At 36.7% G+C, this 24,468-nt stretch overlaps 1 protein-coding gene across 27 annotated transcripts in view; it reads right to left on the bottom strand.

Annotated features, from left to right (window-relative positions):
• The window catches only part of LOC117435503 (CLIP-associating protein 2-like), a 147,442-nt gene that overhangs the window by 90,100 nt on the left and 32,874 nt on the right, over window positions 1-24,468 (bottom strand). For all 27 annotated transcript variants that reach the window (XM_034058708.3, XM_034058719.3, XM_059012852.1 and 24 more), the window contains exons 3-7: window positions 19,298-19,401; window positions 17,899-17,990; window positions 17,266-17,341; window positions 12,784-12,881; window positions 11,234-11,304 (exon numbers count right to left, since the gene is read on the bottom strand). In XM_034058708.3, coding sequence (XP_033914599.3) covers window positions 11,234-11,304; window positions 12,784-12,881; window positions 17,266-17,341; window positions 17,899-17,990; window positions 19,298-19,401 — 441 coding nt within the window. The remainder of the gene's footprint in view (window positions 1-11,233; window positions 11,305-12,783; window positions 12,882-17,265; window positions 17,342-17,898; window positions 17,991-19,297; window positions 19,402-24,468) is intronic.

Genomic DNA, 24,468 nt, shown 5'->3' with positions numbered 1-24,468 from the left:
ATAATTAATTGTTTACATTTTCATTACTAAGGGGGCATTTGACATTTAATAAAATTGTGTAGTTATGAATTTGCATTCACCAAAAAACTGCTACGGCTATGGAGATGTGTGCACTATATTTTGTTAGCGAGTGGGTGAGAGATAGAGGGTTTGTTTCTGACCTTGGGAATTTCACTTGACATATTTCAGCTCCGCTACTCTTGTTCATGTCTAAATTGGCTTAAAATCCCTGTTTGAAAATCAGTTTACTGTATGCTAATGAGTTGGAAAATATAATATCACAAACCTTCATATGACAAAACACATATCTGCATCTCTGGTTTTAATGTAGTTAATTCCCATAATATTGCACTTTTGAAATCCTTTTAATATTGAATGCATTACCTTTTAATATGGAATGGATTATTATAAAGCAAGTCATACTTGATAGCCTCAGTGTCAAAAAAGCTATTATTGATTCTGAAACAGACTGCATGTGACAATGTTGTTAATGATGAGGTTTTGAATTTGAATGCAATATAAATGGGTTGATTCTAGTCTGCCACTGTCTGTTCTAAGTATAATCAATACGTTACATACAATTCCAAATACAACGTAACATTAGGTTATTATCATAACCCTGCTTCCTTGAAATTGAAATGTACCCATTACCGAATGGTTATTTACCTCCTAAAGACCCAAATCCTGCTCTTTGAGCCTGTGATGCAGCAGGGTTCATACACTTTTTCCAGACTTCCATTTGTTTTTCCCAGACTTGTGTTTTAGTTAGTTTCTACTAGTTTTTCAATAGTTATCCACAGACGGGCAGCCACAGAGCATTATAGCTTTTTGATCCAGAGCAGAAGTTGCACCTGGTTTTCTAAAAGTATTTGTCGGAATCTGGAGGTGCATATCTAGCAAGAGACAATGCAGGTATGCAAAAGAGAAGCAAGATACAATCTAAGAAATGTCCAATATTTGAGAACTACGTTGCATTATTTACAAAGAGAATATAAAAAAGTTGTATCCTGCAAGTAAAGTATACTTGTGTCAAAATAAGATAGTAGAATGGTACCAATAGTATACTAAAAACAGACAATTTTGGCATAAGTATATTTGCAGTATATTACTTTTTTGTAAGGGATGATATTGGAGTCTGATCCAAACTTTTTTATATCCTCTGTTAAATGTTGAACACTATGGGAAGTGAAAAATAACAAAAATGAAATAACAAACATGCACGCATTATATATTAAAATGTGCAAGTGTCGTAACATACAAAGTCAAATACTAAATACAGAACACCTTCGCTATAACAGCCCTGTTTGGGCCCAAAGCCTTTTGTTCGCTATAGTAAAAAGGACAACCCAAAACAAACAATATAAGCTGCTGGAGTAAGTTAAGGAAGTCACCTTAGATAAAGGCATTAGCTAAATTATTAATATTAGTACTGTTTTTATTCTTTGATTTTCTTTATTATTACAGTATTTGTCACTACTACCACTAATAATAATAGCAATGAGATTGTGAATAGTAGAATTACAAGTACAGTACCTATTTGTGGCGTGCTGCATCCAGTATTCTGGCTAGATCCTATTCATTGAAGAACACAGTACAGCAGCAGTTTGATTTTTTTAAAATCAGTATTTAAATCGTATAACGTAGGCCATACAGTGATGATATATACAGTATATCTACACTCGGCTGACAGTTTGGACCCAAGACCGTTGATGCACTCGGTACTGTAAGTTACAAGCAAGCACCATACATTTAAAATAAAATTAATGGTACATGTTATTAATCACATTAAAGAAATGAAAAAAGTGATGTTAACATGTTACGTTTATACACATCATAAGGGCTACAGAATTTGTATTTACTTTTTTTTAAATCCGAGTCAGTGATGATAACTATTGTATTCGTTTTGTTTTTTTTCCTGGGTTGGAAAATAATGTTTACGATTTAATAAAGGTAACAACAAGATAACAAAATGTGAATCTTGGCGAGCAGAATACAGTAGCGTTTAATTCATGTTTGTAACTTTGTTTAAAAAAAAATAAATCATAGCCTTCAATATAAATTTAGATATTTTGACTGTCGTAGTGTCCATTTTACCCATCGTTTCACTGGAGCAGACAGAGTAATGCGACATATACCAGTGCGCTGACTGGATAGGATTGCTTGAGTTGTCAGGGGTGTTACACAGGGCAATCCTCATGAGATTTTGTCGCAAGCAATATAGTTGCTACTAGTAAATTGCCTAGACAGTTGCTGCTAGAGCTGCTGACCTGCTTTCGAGATCAATTATTATTAATAAAAAATAAATAAAAAAAAATCGCAGAATTATTTGCATTCTCCCGTGATACTAGTAAAATTTTTTTGGACTTTTTCAAGACCATCATAACAGAGACATGGTTTTTCAAGCATTTTCAAGCCCTGGAAATCAGTTCATGTACAAAATGTTACCATTACCGAATGGGTGAATGTACCAAAGCAGTCGCAAGAGCAAGATTGCCTTGTGCGTTACCATTTGGAGCCCTAGTGAAAAAGCTGAGGGAGAACTCACCTCTATGCCTGTGTTGTAAGGGTCGACTGAGAAGCCACCCTTAACACTAGGGTTTTGATGAACCACAACATTAAAGTCTGTGGAACCTAATGAAGGTTTGGGGAGTAGCCCACACCGATGCATTGCAAAGGTCTTCGACAGATGCACCCTGGAATAAAGCCCACAAAGTTGCTATGCTACTGGTGGAATGGGCAGTGAGCTTTTCTCGAGCAGGCAAGTTGGCCAGCTCATAGGCAGTCCTGACCATGTCTGCTATCCACTTGGACAGCTGCTGTGCTTAGAGAGGGCTTGACCATGGGACTTCGCTCCATAGCAGACAAATTGTTCCGACTGCCTCCAACTTTTCATCCCATCAACATAGTATTCCAGAGCCCGCACTGGGCAAAGCGTATGGAGCTGTCACTCCCTGTCAGACTGGAAGGGAGGTAGAAAGAAGCCTCCAATTCCAGAGATTGGTTGATATGGAATGCCGAGATAGTGTTCGGCAAAAGGCAGGATCGGTACGGAGCATAACCATAAATTAAGCAGGTTCTCACTAAAGAGAAATCCTGCATCTCGCTCACCCACTTTGTAAAGGTGATAGCAAGCAAACAGTCGCTTGAGCGATAACATTTAATATAACAGGGCAGGAGCTGCAGCTCCTATATACAATACTTACTGTAATTGGGCTGGAGCAGTATACAGTATTTAACAAAAAAAAAAACCCTGCCGTCTCAGACAATACAAGCAGCAACGCCACTGTACGATATGTTACATGCAAGTACTGTAAAAAGATAAACAGCACGAGTCAAACTCAAGCCGGGTTTGCTGATATTAAGTCCCTGCACAGTGCCTAAGCACTAGTACAGTACTGTACACACACGGTATGGTGCAAACGGTACGGTGCACGGAGCATATGTGCACAGAATGGTACACTACCGTTATGGTAACCTCGTTCACGAAGAACGGTGGTAAATCAGTGACCTACAGTTACCGAAGAAGCAAAATACAGCGATGTTGTGTATAACTTCTGGCTTAAACGCAACACAGCCCTAAGACTGGAGGAAGCCAGCTGTAACGGACAGCCTTCAAAGTGGCACTGCAAGCAGAGACCACAGCAGCAATGAGACACTGCAGAAAGGACTGCAAGCAGCAGTCAGATCCGAAGCAGAGCTGAGCCCAGCGACTAGGCGAATCGTTGTACAAAAGTACCGACAGGAACGGGAGCAGGTCTGGGACCTGCAGTCACCACAGGAGCGATATAGGGATGCCCACCTATAACGTTCTTGGCTGCCAATAGTTCAAATACTAAGGAAAGCCTACTGTTAGCTAAAAGTCTTCACACCAATTCTGCAAGCAGATCTTAATGTGCCAATGAGACACTGAGAAAAAACTGCAAGCAGCCTGACCCAGTGCGTCTCAGTCTAACACAGGACAGTTGAGCCCAGCAGCCATGTTAATGTTTCTGTGGGGAAAAAACAGAAAATAGAGAAAAAATATTCCCCCCCCCCACACAATACAGTAATCGAACACTTACCCTTATTTTAATATAGCTTTTATAACAAAATACGAATTTCATATTTTTAAGCTTTGACCGAAGCTAGCAGTTTTAAGAGAGAGAACACAAGTAGCCGACTTAAGGTGTTCGATCCCAGGGAAGGGGCAGCAGATCTGCCAGCATCGGGCGGAGCACAAGACCGATGAGGGACTTAACGAAAAACCATGGCCGAGTGCACAACATGCAAAGTAATTACTGTAACACGTAACTTAAATTGCATTAATAGTGTAACACACAAGCGAAAAAGCAGACAAAAAGTATTTTAGTCAAAACTTATCTGTTCATAGATCTCTCTCTCGGGCGGTGAAAGGAAAAATGATGACAATGTTAATGTCAGCAGTCTTTATGCCCTCGGGGGCAGGCGCGACTGCATCACTGGCACTACTTGCAGCTATGGAATATCTATTCAGGTTAGATGGTATCAAAGGATTTATACCGATGAGGTAATGGTTACATTTCGTACTTGATAAGGAACCGGCCTCACAAGGCAGTAGCTTTGCACGGGCAACATCCTTCTTTGTTGACATAAAATAATGTAGGCCATTCAGATAGCCATCTGCATTTTTATATTTTCCAGGTGGATTATAGAGATCCTGTAAAATCGCAATATCACTAAGTGAAGATTCACCAAAAAAAAGCAAATGCTGTCAAGTTGTTCACTGTCTGTTTTCATCAGTAGCTTGTAAACTGATTTCTTGCCAATTCCGTAGTACGCTGATACAGAGTCACACCCCGTAAGGACATGTACAGCAGACAAACTGCTACACAGATGGACTGAGAGCTGAAGCTATTTCATGCACAGGAATGTATCTTCTGTAATCCATGTTTCTTGTTACATTTCAGGTTTGAATAAATAACTCTGATGTTCTGAGTGTAATAAATAGCAAGAACTAGCACATCAGTGTCTGGTGTTATAAATACCAGGCTTTCATGAATATTAGCATTGCCAAATGATTGATCTGCCAAACGGGCATGTAGAAGCATTCTTGTGTCAGTCTCCTCATGAGAACAAGCAGCCTCCAACCACCGATTCGCACCTGCAGATGTTACACACAAGGTTTGTTCCCCCATCTTCAAATCCTCCAGCAAGAACAAGCTTTCTGTTTTGGTTTTCTAAGAGTGCATGACGGTTTTGTGCAGCCTTTCCAATGTATGTGCAGAGGAACTTTGTAAGTTGTTGCTTACTGGAAGAGAGTTGCAAGAACTTTTGCCAAGGAGGCACACTGTGATTCGCGGTAATTTGGTACTGTTGTACTCCTGAAGTCTGGCACCTCTCCCTTTCCTCTTCTTTGGGGGTCATATCGGTCAAACATTTCTAGTACTGTCTGCAATGCTGAAAGTACTAACAGTCATGTTGGAGTATGCATCTGCCAAATCAGCAAACAAAGTGTACTAGTTGCCATTCAATTTTCTTAGCCCTGCCATAGAGAGAATAGGGCAGCAGTGTGGAGTAGTGGTTAGGGCTCTGGACTCTTGACCGGAGGGTTGTGGGTTCAATCCCAGGTGGGGGCCACTGCTGCTGTACCCTTGAGCAAGGTACTTTACCTAGATTGCTCCAGTAAAAACCCAAATGTATAAATGGGTAATTGTATGTAAAAAAATAATGTGTAAATAAATAATGTAATTGTATGTAAAAAAATAATGTGATATCTTGTAACAATTGTAAGTCGCCCTGGATAAGGGCATCTGCCAAAAAATAAATATTAATAATATTAATAATAATAATAATAATAATAATAATAATAATAATAATAATAATAATAATAATAATAATAGAGTCTTACAAACACAGTACATTGTGTGTCGCATGGGGGAAGCATATGTACACTTGTAGCATGCACCTCAAGTTTGTGCATCAAATCTGATTTTGTGGCCTTCCTCATCAAACCATCTTCACTATACAAAAGCTGCTGGAGTAGACGGCTTAGCACAGCTTCCATGTTTACTTCTTGTCTGCTTTTTGACAAAGCAAGTGTACGCCTGAAACCCAGTTCAGAGTTTGCCACCTTTGCTATCTTTCCATGCTGCACAACTTTAGTCTTTTTAATCATATCACTGAAGGTCATGAGTGGGTGTCATGAGACTGGACTGGAGAAACTTGTTGATCCTTCTGATGACATTCTTGATGTTACAATGTCATTAAACCGTCTTTCTCCTGACTCAACTGAGCCCAACAATGAATCCTGAACTTCTTTGCAGGCATGCATGCCTGATGAAATACTGATGAGTTGTTCAGGGTGGTCGCTGGTGTCAAAAGGATTTGTCACTTCAGAAAAGGTAGTTTATCATCAGCTTGGTATGTGCTGTATCCCTTTTCATGAATGCAGACTGACACTGTTCATGTTTGGAAGCTGAAACACATTCTCCTTCCTACTAGGTTTATTCATTTCAGCAGCATATGACCCCATGACATGTCTTGTGAGAAACCATCGAACCAATGCTGGCTCTTTCCTTGTCAACCCTATTAATCCTCCATCCCCTTTTGAGTCCTTGATAACTGTTGATTCAGCTGCCATATCTGACCATATGGCATTGAATGCCCCAGGTGAAAGGGCAACAGTGAAGTGTCCTTTGTTGAAAGCAGGCTGCACTTCTGGTGGAAGGTTGATCATGTCAAGTAAGTAAAATTGGAGTCCATCTGGAGTAGTTTTCTCAGTTTGTGATAAAAAAAAAAATATATATGGCACCATTTGGAAAACACTGTCAAGGTATAGCAACCAGTGTCTGTCTCGCTCTGCTCTGATGTTGTTCAGAAGTATATGAACTGTATCTAGGAACATATCCCAAAACCTGAATGTTGGAGATTGCTCTCTTCTGATATTTTCAAAATGAACAAGTAATGTCAAAAAATGTCCCTCAAGGTCATTATCAATGTGGTGAAAGGCTTCCTGGGCATTTTTATTTTGGTGTGAAGCATGCCATGTTGCTACATGCTGCCAGAGAGATTCACACATCGCTCTTCAAATATCACTTGTCTCATACCAGTCAAAGAATGGCACAAGCTTCAGTTGCATTAAGGCTTCAAATGAGAGCATAAGCCCACGTACAGCTCTAGGGAACTGTTTTCCTGCAGTGTGTGGTAGATTCAACAATCACCCACCAACATCACCCCACAGCTTTCCCATTCCTGCTATAAATGTGCATATGGCATGGAATCCTCCAAGCCTTAACACATTTGCAAGGTCAGGGACTGTCCATTTTACTTGTTGGGCCACAGCATATAGTTGCTGGTCAAATGTCTTACTCAATAGCTTTAGTTGACTTCCTGGCCCTTCTCCACAAGCCATTTTTTGGCAATCTACTTTATTCTAGCTGCTCTAACTATGATGCACAGGAAATTGTTAGGTTTTATGTTTCTTCTACAAGTCAGCATGTGTGATGAAAGTGACAAGGCAATCTGGCCCTAAAGCTGAAAAATATAAATATGGCACTATATTCAGAAATCATACTGTTACTATGCTTCATAGTGTTTTGAATATTATCATCTCTTAAAACATGTTTCCATCCTCAAACACGTACAGTAACACATGACAATATTAAACCTATAGCAGTAACATGTCCATTTATACTTTGTATTAGCACAGCGATAGTGAACAAAGTTTACATTGTTGAGCATCCTACTTGTATAGTGTTAAGCAAAACTTTGACACTTCAGAAATGTTATTTTGGTTTGGACTAGATAAATTAGCTTTCCCAGATTATTTTTGTATGTAAATGTAACCCTTATCCATCAACATATATAACCCATATGGCTTTAAGTTCTAGAATTATTTTACTAATAAAATAAAGAATGCATTCCTGCTTTTACTTCTGTATTTGGATACCATTTATAGTTTTAATATGTTGTAATGATTATTGAAAATTCTGACAATAATTTCATGACAGTATAAACAAATAATTATTTTTATATATCACTGTTTTATAATAGAAATTGACTGAGAAATACATATTTTTAATGTTGCGTACCACTACAATCTCTTCATCTCTGTAAGTTAGTCAATAATGGCCCATATCTAATTTATGCACCACTTGACAACTCCACAACAGGGCTAAAAATAATTCCAGTGGCAATACCTTCTAGCAAAAATAGTCAAAACTTTTTTTCTGTAGGGGGGTGAATTAAAACCTCTCAAACCCCCAGATCACCACTCACCTAATATGAACTGTATTTCTCTCCCATTGCACTGAAGCAGGCCTACAACAAGCTTTGAGTATTTAAACACTAAGCAAATAAGATTCATTCATTGAAACTCATTCAGAAGCAAAAAAAAAACATTTCCTCCAGTGCAGTTTGCATTACTTCAAATAAAACCAAGAATTAGCATACCAATACAAAATACAAGCAAACAAGCCATACTTTCCTCAAAAGGAATAAACAGCTTATGCTTAACGACAGTATCTTGACTCCCATTCCAGCCGACAGTTGCAAAACTTTAAAATTCCCCAAAGATTATACATTTGCGCAAGTGCTAGACAGAGCTTTCGTTTCCCTTCAGCCCGCTGAGCCTTGACAATTACGATTGCAAGTTATTTGAAGTATTTTTTGTATAAACCTCCCAATTTAAAAATGTCACTCTACGTTTGCTTTATAATGATTTTTTCATTTTTAGTTTTCTATGTTACATTTTGTTTTATTTCGCGTTTCATATTTGTGAAAAACACGGGGCATTCCTGTCATTCTTGATACACTACTGTGTACATAAAATTAAGTTATTACACCATCGAGTAATGAATAATAAAGCAAAACTGATGTTTGCAAGTTGTGCAAACAGTATTACTATTTAAGTGTTATCGCCAGTGTTGTCATTTTCTTGTTACTTTAAGCACACAGTACATGCCTAAGCATGCATCACTTGATCTGCCTCTGTAATGTGTTGCAAGCCTAACCTTCAAAAGACTTTAATGTGCTTGCTGTCTGGCAGTAAATCTGCATTTTAGTGAATGTTTTAAGAACCAATTAGTGTTTTTGTAGGATTTGGCTTTCCATAATTAGTGTTGTGGAATTTAAAAGACTGTTTGTCACCCTTACTAACGAACATGGTTTGTGTATAGTTTTAAAAGTGTTTTTACTCCTTTAGCAAATCTGCCCCATTCATTTGAATTTGTGCAGATGAGTTTGAGGTCAAATCTCTTTTTAAAGAATTCATTCTTGGTTACTACACAGTATTTTGTGGCCTGATCCCATATAGAAATACTATAGCGGCATGCAAAAACAGTATAGTTTTCAATAGTATATTACAGTACATGCTATAGTGTTTTTGGACAGTACTATAGTATTTTCTTATTTAGGACAGTTAGAGTATTAATGACAAAATAATTCATTATGGTGGATTTTTCATGTGATGTATTTCAGTCAACTAAAGTTTTGGTGTTTCATATTTAGAGTCCAGTTTTGTCTATATACCTTAATAAGAAGTCAGGGAGGTTTAGCGTATCACCGACAGCCAGGGCTCCATTACGGTTTGGGGTCATTAATTAATTTACTCTCCAATTTAGACACTATGTGACTAGTATTTTGGGTGAGTAAAATGCAACATTACCTCGAAGTCATGAGCACTTTCAATAAATACTGTACTTAATGCTAACTTATGAGGTATGCATTAACTACAGTCTTACATTTTTACTGTAATGTTACTTTGAATTGCTGTACAAAAACTTGGTTTTACAATAAAAATCATTATTCTTATTTGCTTTATTGACCATAAACAATATGTCTGTGAAGCAAATAAAACAAACAATTTATTTTACTTTCTGTATTCCAACACTGCAGATGGAAGGGGCCTGCATGCACATACTATATATTTCTAAAAATACCTAAAATCAGCTGGTTAGGTTGAGGGGGTCTATGGTGAATAAGCAACTGGATTCTTGAACCTGTCAAACACACATTACAGGTTAGTGGATTCAACCGTACATGTTTTTTTTTTTGTTGTTTTGTTTTTTTTAATGAAAACTACATCTACAATTGTCCCCGGTCCCTGCATTTCTAATGATCCATTCTCTGTCCACAGCATGAAGTGTATATTCATGTGACAGAAACAGAATGATTCTTGGTGGTAAATCCCCCTCCCGACCTGTGAGGATGCTAAGCAATGGGAACAGAGTGCCCTGTACTTGGTGGCCTAACAATTCATTCCCTGGGTTAAAAGGAAGTCGGTCATCTAGAAAGGGGGCGGAACGGTACACTAAATCATCGACCCGGAAGGGAAACAATGTGGCAGCCGCGGATTGGAGGAGCGGTTGCAATCCTTAACCAAGGGGTCATGAGTGACGGTACAAATAGGGGACAGACCGACGTGATCTGTTCCTTTGTTTATGGTTAACGAAAGACGTGAAAAGGACCCGTGTGTGAAACAGTATCGTGGGTGTTTTGTTTGTTTGTTATTGTTATTAGTAGACGGCTAACACGTTCCGGAGCTGTCGCCAGAGGCCAGAAAAAACCAACGCACCTGTATCACCAATTGTATTTGCACCACAAGCACTACAGCACGCACCCTGGACTGGTGACCGTGTTGGTGTATTGTCTGGAACTGTTATTTGGCACTGCAACCCGTCTATTTTCACCAGTGCATTACACATTGTTGTGTACTGCCTGGATTTATTGTTTGTTCACCAGACCAGGATTATAATTAAAGCCTGTTATGAGTGGATTACAACTGTCCGTCTCCTGATTACACACCACATCACTCCTGCACCTGTACACTGCAACCACTTTGTCACAATTCACAAGATAAAAAGCGAAAATACGGAACACTAACTATACTGTATCTTTAGCCGTTTTCAATCCAATTTGCCCTGTATTTGTAAGGTCACACAGTCCAACAATAATAGCAGAGGCTTTAGAACAATAAGATTACACTCACTTCATAAAAGTTTGGCAAGTCTGTGTTTAAAAGGAGATTTTTATTATCAAGTAAACTTTGTTTTTCAGTACTAAATATTCCTTATGGAAGACAAGCAAGTTCTACTCTAGCTAAATGTGAGATTAGACTCAAGCAAATTAAAAGCACAGTTCTAAAATCTCACTTTTCATAACCAGACAATACTTTATCTGCCCATGCCAACAAACTAACACAAAAACTTTTGGAAGAACACAGTCTCCGTCAGACTGCTGCACAAATAAACATTAAAGTTGTGATCAAGTTACTTACCCGGAACGCTGCTTAAAACCATATTCCCAGAGTTGCGTGCTTCATCAAACTTATTAAATATCGTTTGTAACCTGAAAAACATTTACATTTTAAATTTTTAAAAAACAGCATAAAATCAACAATTAAAAATTACAATGGTATACACATTTCAGCACAATGAGGAAAATGAATATGCTTAATTTGATTTAAATGCATTGGTTTAGAGTTACTACATCTGCATACATCACGTTATTTAAACAAATGGATAAAACAAAAGCAAATGTACTAAAACAAACAGCAACTAATCCTACAAAACATTCACAAAGAAACCACACTTAAGTCTTACATGCCTAAGGCAAGTATTTAAAATAGATTTATGGAAATGATTTCAGAATTAACTATTTTTGCATGTACAAATACTAACAACGTAATTAGGAATTGCATTTGAACCCAGCTCCTGCTCATTACGATACTGTTCTCTTCTAATTGTAAGAGATCATCTTGTGAATTACATAAGAGTACATGCAGACATCTGGCAGCCAACTGGAAAATGTGTTGCCATTTAAAAAAAAAAAAACACACACAACATACATTGATGTAGAACTTTGCTCAAATAAGCCTTAAAACAACGACAAAAGAAAATCACACTAAAAGGGAAGTCTGAAATGCTGTTTCTTCTGATCTTTAGCAAAGCCAACACACACCCTGCCCTGCCCTCCCTTTTATCCTCCAAACTCACTTGACTTGTTTGACTCTCCATGAGGACAGCACTCTGTTCTTATTGATTAGAAACACTCCCCGAGAACCAGTCAATCAACTGATTCTGGCCATTTCCTGGCTGGAAGAGCTTAAGCGTCAGCTAGCATGATGTGTATTCTGGCACAAAGTGCGACAGCTTGTTTCTACCGTTCCTGAGCCAAGCTGCATGGCTGAGCTTTGTTTATTTGGTTACATAATGCAAAATGCAAGGAAAGTCAAGAGAACATCAGAAAAAGGAGAATGTACATGTCCTCTTGTGGCAGGAAAGTGGTTTGGATAATGATAATTAAAAGTAATGAAAACATATTAACAATTGATGGCCTAATTAGAACAAGGAGTATATTCATATGCTACAGCTGTGGCAACAGCGAGAGCAGAGTCTGAATTTAAGATAATTTTTCTGCCTGCAACATTGGACTAGGTGCAAAACATCCAAGCACCCGATATCATTGCCTCTCTGCAGGCTACAGAAAACATGCCAGCAATTCGAAGATGTGCTTTGGGTTACCTCGAAATAGAATTTAAAGCACTGTAGTCCAGGACAAAGAATGAATCAGCCCCATTCACGGACAACAACGTAACAAGTGAAGGCAGCTCCAAAAGGGCAAATGAGAAATTCCACATTGTCAACAATGGCCTTTCTGTTTGTCACAGTGCATTAATGCGCCTTCCAAATTGTGCACTGCGAGAGCAAGCAGTCACACTCTAGTTTAATCTAACCCAGCACATGCCACTATTGGTGGGCAGATAAACTGGGCACCAATACTAAATTTAAAAGCAGAACAATAACTGCAGATTCTTAAACAAAATACCGTGCAGCTGGAAGTCCCCTCTTGCTCAGATCGATTCTCACTTTCTCCCCTACATGTCGGTAAATGTCCAATACTGCCATTATTGCCGTCTCTCTAACCTGGAAAGAAAGTTAAATACACCTTTAATCCCTTTGCACATGTAACCAATCTCTCCAATTCCCTAGGAGGTAAACATAGTTTATATACACACACATACTCTTAATTACTTCTAATAAAAAGCAGATATTACACATATTGTCTTATGTTCACATAGGAAGGTTAATCACAAATTACCTAGGATATTACTGCTTGCCAGGAAAGTAAATCATTTGATCCAGTCCTTATTTTAAAAAAAAAAAAAAAAAACCACCAACAACAAGACTACAGCGATTGAATAAAGGCCAGTCAGCCTTCTGGGCATCAGCAAAGTAACACAATCTGTTACTGCATAACATTTTGGACTGTAAAATATTGGTGGGCTTCCACAATACAGAATTATTAAATCGACTGGTTTCACAGACCCTGATACAGCATCTCTAATCTTGTAGTGCCAAGGTAAAAGGTAATCCCATTAGAAAAAAAGAAAAGCAATCCTCAAATACAATAACCCCTCAAAATGAGCTTGTTTTTGTTTGCTTAATTTGTTAATTTTGCCAATAATGTAAACTAAACTAGTGTATTTTTTCCCAAAATTAACAGGGAAGAGAAATTATATAAATAAAAAAAAAAGTAACAGTTCTTGGACAAACGGGGAACATTACGCCTGACTTGTGTCTCCTATTTAATAAAGGCTACGTATTGAGAAATATCAAATTTTTCTAGGCAAACATATAGCTTACACACAAAGTTTGAAAGCAAAAACAGCAAAACAAGCCTACTGAGAACTTGGAACATCTGTTAGCCTAGTTACCTTTTCAGATATTGATTGGCATTTTGTCAGTTTTGAAAAACAAATAAATTAAAAAAAACACTGCAAAGAGGCCGAACTTTGCTAGGGACCCAGAGGGGGGAGTCACATTGGTTCGACACTCCCAGGGTGGGGGGTGGGAAACCGGCAGGGATGACCCTACTTGCCAGACACCGAGCACATTCAGAGTGGATAAAAAGCAGGGCTGATCTCTGTTCTCTGGGATCGGTAGCCTGCCCACCTCTGCTCTGGATTGCTCGGCATAAAAGCAATTCTGGCTTTAGGCTTGTGAGATTGGAGGACACTCACATGCCCTCAGAACATCTGTGCTGCGTGGCAACTTGCTGCGATGAGGATAAACAACAACATAATTGAACACTAAATTATAAAAAAAAAAAAAAAAAAAAAAAACCACAAGCTTTCAATTCTATAATGTAACAGTTACACTTAATACAAGTAATCTTTTCTGCAATATGGTGCCGATATCTAAATTTCTAAAATATATCTAAAAAAAAAAAAAACTTAAAGCAGGTTATAGACAAGATTGATCATAAACGAATACTTCTAGGTTGTACACAACTGTATGTATAAATGCTATGTAAAATTGTATTCCTTTTTGGATCACCTTGTTATAGCAATATAAAGCATCTCTAAACACAAATTATTGCATTTATTATATAGATTTACCTTCTAAAAATATGGTTGACATATAGGAAAAATTGGTGTGAGGCGGAGGGCGACTAAGACAGCGCCAAATAATCCAGTTGCTTACTTATCAGTCACAAAAACATGCATTGCAAGTGAGTGGATTCAAGTGTATGAGTTTAAAAAAAAATTATTATGAAAACCCAAACTTATTGGTCACGTGTTTCTGGCAGTTCCCAGATCTGTTTTCTAGCGACCGCATGCAGTGCATTCACAATTGACCATCGAGACTACAGGAAGAACGAAGTACATGAAGCTTGATAACATGCAAACTCAAGATGTACAGCAAAATTGCTATGCTTATCTGGAGCACTGTTCTCTGATACTCTAAACCTTTAATTTATTTGGAAGTATATCCATGTATAAACTGTAACATCCCACATAATCTCTGTATTTTACAGATTAATTCTTTCCATTTACTACATCCTATATTTTATAAAATCTGTAAAAATAATTGTTAGGGCTTGTTCGGGTTTTATTTTTGATCACATGGCATCCATGAGCTGATTCGGTTTCCTAATTATATTAAAGTTCAAGCCTTAAATATAGTCTAGGAGCCAGTTTCAAAAAGAGCCTTAGTTTGAGTTGATTGCACCCCAATTACAGAAAAGGTTTATCAATTGTGTCTGAAACTGATGGGTGAGGATCATTTTTAGCTTGGATGTCACTCTGTATTAAAAACCGCCAAATTGTATTTTTCAGCATGGAAACTTGTACATTTTTGTAAAATCAGTGGATCAGCAGTATCTTCACCAGCTCATAAAACAAATAATTTGTGATGCCGTCTTTGTATTTACTGTTAAATGATACTCCCTTTGGAAAACCTAATAGTACCTTTCACTTTGGATAATATGGATTCTATATCGAGGTCATGTGACTTTTTTGTTTCTGGATAATAAGAGACCAAAAACACTGAGACATTGGCTTCATATTTAGTACATATCTTTATTCCATAATTCCCAAGCTAAAAGTCTACCATGGGTTTTGTTTATTTTGGCTCGCTTCAATAAAATGAGCTGCGAAAGGTATTTAAAAAATATATAAATTCATGCAATAGACACTAAAAAAAGGAGACCCTTTTGATTCTGATTTATTTAACATCAACAAAAAATCAGAAAGTAAACAGATACACATGCCAGCATTTTTATTGTGTGAATTTGTATTTTCCTAGATCCTTTTATTCAATTTAAATGTTCATTGAATTGTGTCCTCAATCTCAGTTTGTGTCCTATATCAGCTATCACCCAAAATACTTGGCCTACAGAAGTTTGTTTCCCTACTCATATGTCTAATCTTCTGGTACCTTATGAACCCACACACTCTTTGGTCCTCCACCTAAATCTTAATAGTTGCTCCCCTTTCTAGTTTGATGTCACAGGTTTTCAGCCATTGTACACCCAAGTAAGGGAATGCGCTTGCAGGGGACTCCGAGTGCTTGTATTAAGGAAATGGCAAATTTGCATACAAGACCTCTTACTGTTTCATGAGTTACTTTGAACTTTAAAACAAATTCTACTTTCTTTTTTGTTTTAGATTGTTATTTTGTTTAAGCTCTGTTAAAACCCTTTGGGATGTCTCATCACATTGTGCCATATCAAATTAAAAAGGATGAGGACTATGACTATTTATACTGCCTATTCACTACGTACTGATATGGGTTGCTATTAGATTTATTTATTGCATGTAATGTGTGGTGCCAATATCACATCTTACCATTTGATCAAGGCTTCCTCTGACGGCATACACACTGCTTAGTAGTTTGTTAGGTTTACCACAAATGATATAGTAGTCCCAGTTACAGTCAAAGTACTATGCCCCTTACAAACATAGGCAAGTCTTTCATTCTGCCCATACTGTAAGCTATTAGATTACCACTCAGGGTTTTGTATATGCCACCTGACTTATTATGAGATGATGTAACTGAATTAATCCAAAATAGACTCCACCAGCACAATTTGCGGGGTGTTCCTAATAAAGTGGCCAGACCTGTATGTGAAAGGGTTGTGTCACTTAATGGCAATAATAGAAAAGTTGACACCCAAGCTAAAGTTAATCCTCATGGTACACAAACACCCAAAAAAATAGTGACAGTTTATTATACAGACATACGCAAGTTAAAACGCAGATAGAATGTAATGCAAGTAGGAGTCAACACTATCGGTGACTAATATAGCTTTGTTCTTCTAAGTCGGTGTTGTGGATGGAGATAATGTAATAATCAAAAGCAGAAAGTAGGGGAAAGTAAGTATTTTATTCCTTTACACATCTAGATCGTAATGAATAATGTTTGCACTGTTATGCAACCTGCTGACGTTTTCATTACAGTGGTTTACTATTTTACCATGTAGTTATGTTGAGTAAACAATAAATTTAATAATTTGTTAATTTGTGAAAACAAAATCCCTTTAAATTTACCCCAGGGTACCTAAGGTAACAAATTTATTTAAAAAAAAAAAAAAAAAAAATTATATTGTTGAAAAAAATACCTCCTAAAAGCTAGTATATAATTAGGGCTTGAAGTTTTCTGGTTTTATTTTTGATCACATGACCTTTAAACTTATTTTGAACTGATTGTTCCCTAATTAATTGCTCATTGCTGATCCTAATTGCATTTTACTCTTGCAGTTGCCTAGTTTAGTTAACTACTAATTAACATCTAAAAGGGAGGTAGAGATTTGGAAAATAAAAACCAAAAAATTTTGTGAGCTTACAAATTTTTATGTTTTGTTAGGGTTTAAATTTAGTAGTGTGTTCTGGCAAGGGTCTGGGAAAAATATTTTCTTGTCATTATAAAAATTATATAATTTCATACAGTACTATATCATTTTAAATATGAAATGCTTTAGGGATCAACTTTGCTATATTGACAAGAGTATACTGTAAATGCTTACTTGATTATTTGAATCTCCCAACAAGGTGCACAGGAATGGCATTAGCTTGTTTAACGTTAACGGTTTAGCTCCATACCTGCAAGAAAATAAAAGCCGTTTCACACAATAAAAATCAAGGGTAACATATGTTCATTATCAGACTAATACATTACACAAAAGTTATTAGTAAAAAAAAACATGACGACCTTAAGTAATGATAAATATATTTTTAAAAAATCTGATTAATTGCTTTAAAATACTATACTAATTAGAGGCGTTTGTTTCCATTTCATGTTTAAAACAAACATATTGAGAGTGTTTGTAACAAACTATGAAAATGTTACTGAAATGTGAAGAAATATTTAATATGAAATAAATATACCTACACTGCACACTTACTATGATGTAAACACCAAGGCTAATATTGGCCTGCATATTTTTGTCAATGTTAAACATTTAAGCAAAATTATAACACACTTAATACTTGGCTATTCATTTTACAAGAACCTAAAACTCTCAGAATGCCAGTAATTGCATTACAACCCTATGCATTTTCTGGCAGGCTAACCGTTTATGAATAAGTATCTAAAACCATTACCAACATTCTTTGCAGCAGTAAGTCAATTAAGCTGCATACAGTATGTGTTGACTCACATATTTATGGATGCAATGAGACAAAGGCACACTCCTTCTCGACACCGAAAGTTCTTGTGTTTAAAGCCAGTACATAAACGATCCCAGACATACTGTCAACCAAAAAAAAAAAGGGAAGTACAAAAAAAAATAATTAGGTGTTGCATTTTGTAACAAAGCTGAACCCCTCTGTACTGTACATGCCATGATGTCAAAAATAGCTGCAGAACCCCACATACCACTGAGAAAAACAGATGACACTATTAAATATGTTTTTACTTTTAAACTAAATTTACTTTTGTTTTGTTCCTTACTTTGTATGAAAGATTTACTTCAGTATATGTTGCAGGCCTGGCAAACAAGGCTATTTATATATGGAGCTGAACTACGTAAATAAACTCAGATGTAAACAAGTAAGTTCCCCAGTAAACTAGAAAGGGATAATACTGCTATGCAAAAGGAGTCTTACCTGCTTAGCATTTTTGTAAAAACCTGTACTAATTTAAGCATATTGCTGGCCATACAAGGAAGATATACTTGACTGATTTCTCAATCTCTGCTCTATAGGTGGTCCAAGTCTGTTTATTTTAAAACTAAACTACAATATCGTTCCAGTTTTTAAGGTATTTTGGATGCTTCTAGGGCAGGCTGTCAGGAAGTTCAGGATTCATAAAAACAGCATCTCAGAAATAATGCAGATCCAAAACATGAAATCACTTGCCCAGCTTGTGCTTACATTCTTTTAAAAAAATGCAGTCTTCAGATAACGCTCTTTTTTATTTGCCAAATCCTTAATTACATTTGCGGTGTGTAGGGAGAGAATATGAATCAACTAGCGCAGGCACACATCAATAGTGCCAAGTCATTCACATAACTCTAGTTTCATTTTATTTTTATTTTTCTTCTTTTGAGTGTTGCACGAGATGGTTGTTGTGCCAGTTATAAAATGAGCTCTGCTGGTCTAAGTAAATGTACTCATTTATTTATCTGTTAGTCCTGTGCAAGAGTACATTTCAATGCTTTGTCACGCCACCCCCCCCCCCCCTCTATCCCCATCCCCATCCCCATACCTAAAAAAGTTGTTTTGAGAAATATACAAGTTAATGAACAAGAAACCGAGTCAGTATTTATTGATAAATTCTATCAATATATTTTGTGAAGAAAGTCAACTTGAATTGGACCCTTGAGTAAACCAAACAGTTGCTTCTATAATGCATTTTTGAGCTTAAGGATGACAGGTTTAATAAAAATGTTTTTTATAACGTCCAATGTATGTTACACATTTCTAAAGAACCTAATTCCAGCAACAAGGTACATGTTCAGATAAATGTTATACATTGTCCATATTAAAAACTCATGCAGGGGCTGAGCTGAGCTGATTCTGGCTTGCTGAAACTCATAAGGGACGCCTGTGACTCACCATTGGTGGAGCAGCCTGGTCCATCAGCTTGAGAATGAGATTTTGTGACTGCTCTCGAACTTGGTCTTTGGCATCGCCCAGTCTGTCAATCAGTGCTGGAAGAACTACAAATGGACACAGTAAAAGGTTTGATTGAGAAACGTGTTAATTCTGTTGGAGTTTTTTACAGAAATGCAGGAATGCTTCAACAACATTTTGTACCAAAGTCAGTGTGAATAAAGGGTGATAGATTCTGTTTAATTTTTAAATGTGTAAACTTTGGAATCAACTCAAATTGTAGATGGAAAAGACTGCTAAAGAAAAATTGAATATGAAATAAATTTGCTTAGGACTGTACTATCCCTAGTCTACATGCGCATTCAACTTCTGTCTGCAAAGGTTCTCCTACAAAATATTTGGAATGTATTTGGTTCCATTGAAAATCAAGCCACCGATATCATCCCCCCCCACCTCCCGCCCCGCCAAAATCAATCTTGTCACATTTTTTAAAATAACATAGTAGTGGTTTTAGTCACTTAACAATTCATAAGACTTGAAGGAAATAGTTTTTATGCAATCAGAGAATGACAAATTTTGCGCAACTGCACATTGTGTGTACAACATTTGTGCAACAATTGTTGACAACTTGACAGTTCAAACGGGTCAGACAATAGTAGCTTGTCATAGTCAACTATATCCCAGTGCGTCTATGGTTTTATTTGGGCAGTGTGCCCAGTCTTCAGGCCTATTTTATGATAAAAGGCAAACTTAAAAATAGCCAGAGATAAAATAGAGTAGGCCTAGGTTTCTTTATTACTTCTGAAAAGAATCACATTCAAAATTTACCATAAAAACCACTGTACAAGTCGATTTTCTAGGCATTTTTGCGGGGCCCTTAAAAAGGGGGGAGCGACTAATACACCAGTCCAACGTATGTGCTGGTGTGTCTAATATTAAAACTACTGTACCAGTGCCACAATGGGATTACTACAACCACAGTTCTGGCTCACACAAACTTAACGGTCAACAACCTGATTTTCTTTTTTTAGGATCTACGGCATTCAGGTCATGTTGCTAGGTAGAAACACAAAACCACTGTTCTAATTAAAAGTTTGTATTTGTTACTCTCAATACTCTTAGTCATTTTGAATGTTAAAACGCAAGCTTTCCGACTCTTGACTGACCGCTCAAACGTCACAGCTATACAGCTTCACTGTTAACACAATAGTTGTCAGTCTCTACGAATTTCCTTATTCCCACCCTCCTGAGCCATTGGTTTGTCAACATTCAAACTGAACTCGCCTGAGATCCGTAGCAAATAGCTATTGGTTAGAAAGCATAGTAAACTTTTCAAGTCTTCCAATTCTTTGTAACTGCACTGCTATCATAAAGACAGGTGGCTTTGAGACTGGATGAAGTAGGACAGTAAGAAAAAAAAAAAAAAAAGCTACGCAACAGGTTTGAAATTGTGCGTTGTTGAATTTGCCTTAATACATGTTAATTGCAATGCTGAAAAAACAGCACGAAAGAAAATGGCGAAAGAAAAATGAGCCGATAGGAGGAGGAAAGTGTTTATGACCCGATGTAGAAAACATTGTGTTTGAATGGAGTACTTTAATGACTTTAATACATACTGTAACTTGTTTTACATGTCAGTGCAACGCAGTGATAGACTTGTAAAGTATGGTTATGGTATTGATTAACAAAACAAAATGTATTTGTACTGCTGGAAATTTAATGCAATTGTACTGCACCGTATGCAACAAAGAAAAAATGTGTATACTAGTTATTCAATGGTGCACTGTTTAGTTTATTTTTTTATTTTTTTTGATGAAGCAGCACTGTTTCATACTTTTCTATTAAATTTTAATTAAATACAACAAATTTGTAAAAGCCAATGCATACTGTCTAAGTAAGGTTTTGTTAAGAAATGTTCAGTAAAGCAAAGATGATATTTTTTAACTTGTTTGGGTACTTGATAAGCTAAAATAAAATAGCGATAGGTTAATACAGATGTGATGTGGGCTGTCGAACTTACGTTCTATTAATTATAACTTTAAATTTTGAAAAACAGAATAGTTTCTAGTAGTTTAACTAAAAACACTAAAATTATGAATGGAATAAATTAATATAATATAAAATAATAAAAAAAAACTAAACCTGTGTATCTCTCTAGTTATCGGTGTTGAGCATGTAGGAAAAAAATTTAAATTGTAAATAAATAAATAAATAAATAAATAAATAAATAAAAGGTGTTTTCCAAAAATGGAAGTCTCAAAAAGGGGGGAGCAATTTTACGCCAATGCAACCTATAAAACGATTTTTACAGTACTGTAAAGTGGCATCTAGTGGGTATTCAGGTACTGCATACAGAAAACAACCTAAAAATGTCAGGACACCAACTAGACAGATTTCCACATTTCCTCAATCCTGTGTTTTGAACAAAGTCAATTTTACTTAAATCTCATTTTAATCCTGGAATTCTTGTGAAAGATTAGGAGGTTGTGTTGGAGCACTGCAAGAATAATCCCAAGAACACTTGAGTGGCAGCTGTCAAAATGTCAATTTAACATGCTGTATACTGTAAAAAAAAGCAGTACCACAAAACATGTGAAAGATCAAAGCAGATTTATTTCCGAGAATGAATAACCACAACTTGTTCAGAAAGAAGCTTTGCAGCTTTTATACACATGAACAGGCTCCATCTAATCTGCCCATACAGTTCTGAAAAAGTTTCAATTTATAATAGTCATTTGCTTTAACAACATTAAAATGTGAAAAGGGCCCTGCAGCAGGATAGCATCAGAAAGGAGACTTGGCATCAGGAACGCAAGACACAGGGGCCAAAATAAAAGGTTCAAACAAAACGGAAAACAGGAAAAAACACTCTTTACTGTCAGGCTGGGCAGTCTCCTTCACTGATGGTTCTCTCCTATACTCCGCCAACAAAGGGTCTAGCTCCCTTTATATACCATGTGTCAGGGGCTTAAATGACCATCAATTATTCAAATCAAGCCTCATCTTTATTAACACAACCCCCCCCCCCCCCCCCCCAAACACACACTATTTACAAGGCAGGCTTAAAAATCGATTTTATTTCAAATCCGGTAAAAACTAGGGGTGCTCCGATAAATCGGTGGTCTATCGGCACTGCACCGATAAGGAAAACGCAAACGGCTATCGGCAGTTTTTGTTATTTTAGCCGATAATGTACACTGATATTGAATTTCGTCCAGCACAGAATTTAATGTTTGGTCAGGCGTGCTTACTACTGTACTACAGTGGCATCCTTCATCAAATTAATTTCTCAACATTAACATGTGACAATACATTTACTGCAAGGTTTCCCGCCGCCAGTGTAATATGAAAAACCGCATGGTTTACCGCTCCCAGTGTAATCAGACCTTGAGGCAACAACAGTACTTAGAATGAAGTCTCATCGTCATGGGAACAGTCTACAGTTAGTATATACTAGCATAAAGAAGTGTGCCCGTATTCATATGGAGGCTGTGTGGTCCAGTGGTTAAAGAAAAGGACTTGTTCAAATCCCACCTCAGCCACTGACTCATTGTGTGACCGAGTCAGTCACTTAACCTCCTTGTGCTCCGTCTTTTGGGTGAGACGTAATTGTAAGTGACTCTGCAGTTGATGCATAATTCACACACCCTAGTCTCTGTAAGTCGCCTTGCATAAAGGCGCCTGCTAAATAAACAAAAATAAATAAATAAATAAATAAATAAATAAATAAATAAATAAATATGTATATTTATACACAGACAGAGATTGTTTAAAACTATGATGCAGCATTTTAACGTTTAAATGTTCATAAAAAATGTACCAAAATGCACATCCCTGGAATTTATTAGCCTTTGTGTTAACAACTCATTTAGTATTCAATGGATCGGATGCAATATTTTTGGCATGTGCATTTCAGGAACGCATGAACAGAAAAGCTAGCACGACCTCTCTATTATTATTATTATTATTATTATTATTATTATTATTATTATTATTATTATTATTATTATTATTATTATTACTACTATTTGTTTATTTAGTTATCTACTATTTGTTTATAATACTACTACTACACAACGTACTTCAAAATTACCTTTAGTAATTTTTATTTATCTTGCTTAGTCTGCACTGGTTGCGGATGTATACGGCAGCATTTTGAAGCAGGAATTCATTACTGTGCAGTCTTTTGTTAAGTAACAAATTCAAGCTTGACTGAATTTTGTAACCGGATATTTGTCATTTTTGTTTCTGAATAAGTGAACAATTTAAGTTGTGCTGCATTTTTAAGCAGTGTATGCTTAAAATAAAAAGTTAACGAACATTGTTGTAGTTGACATTGCATACTTTACATTTTTTCATTTCTATTGTACAGTATAGGTAGAAGTTATAATTAAGGCCCTGTGTAAATCTCTCACTGGCTGCACGGAAATCATGAAATTAGCCCAATACCGTGACTTTTACAATATTCTTAAGAAATAAAAATAAATTTCATAATTATTTGGTTGTCCAATTTTTCAAGAGGGATGTTAAAAAAAAAAAAAAAACACATTAACAAAACTGTACAGCTCTGCTGTATGCACTATTTGCCATGCACATAGTGCTGTGCAGTGATTGTCATGTGACTACAGTACGCAATCTAGGCGGGAAATTAAAATACTACACACTGTAAAACAAGAAAATGGATATCTCTAAAAAGGCTAAAAATGTGTCTGCAGCAGATCATGTAAAGCAGTATCCAGCATGAGTTTTACACAGCGATGGAGGTAAGCTCTTCTGTACGTCCTGCAACGTTACTGTAGATCATTACCGAGAATCGACTGTTGACGGGCATTTAGATTCAAGTATTCACCGAAAGAGAAAGGCGAAAATTCAGCGCAGTACTGCGACTGCTTTACTTGCAAAGAAACAAAAAAAGGTGACTTCCATGTTCCAAAAGTCCACTGAAAACGATGAAGCACAAAACACATTAAAATTGACCGGACAGAGGCGTTTGTTTGTGCAAACATCCCTCTTGAAAAATTGGACAACCAAAAGTTACATAAATTCTTCAGACTGAGTGTAGCGATTCCTTCATCGGCCCAGCTGAGACATGAACACTTACCTAAAGTTGCCGAGTAACACAAGCAGAAGATTATGGAATTGGTAAGTCTGGTTGCTTATCAGTGGTCACACTG

The sequence above is a fragment of the Acipenser ruthenus genome, chromosome 3 (genome assembly GCF_902713425.1).
Source record: "Acipenser ruthenus chromosome 3, fAciRut3.2 maternal haplotype, whole genome shotgun sequence".
Lineage (NCBI taxonomy): Eukaryota > Metazoa > Chordata > Actinopteri > Acipenseriformes > Acipenseridae > Acipenser > Acipenser ruthenus.
This window is presented reverse-complemented; position numbering and strand designations above follow the sequence as displayed.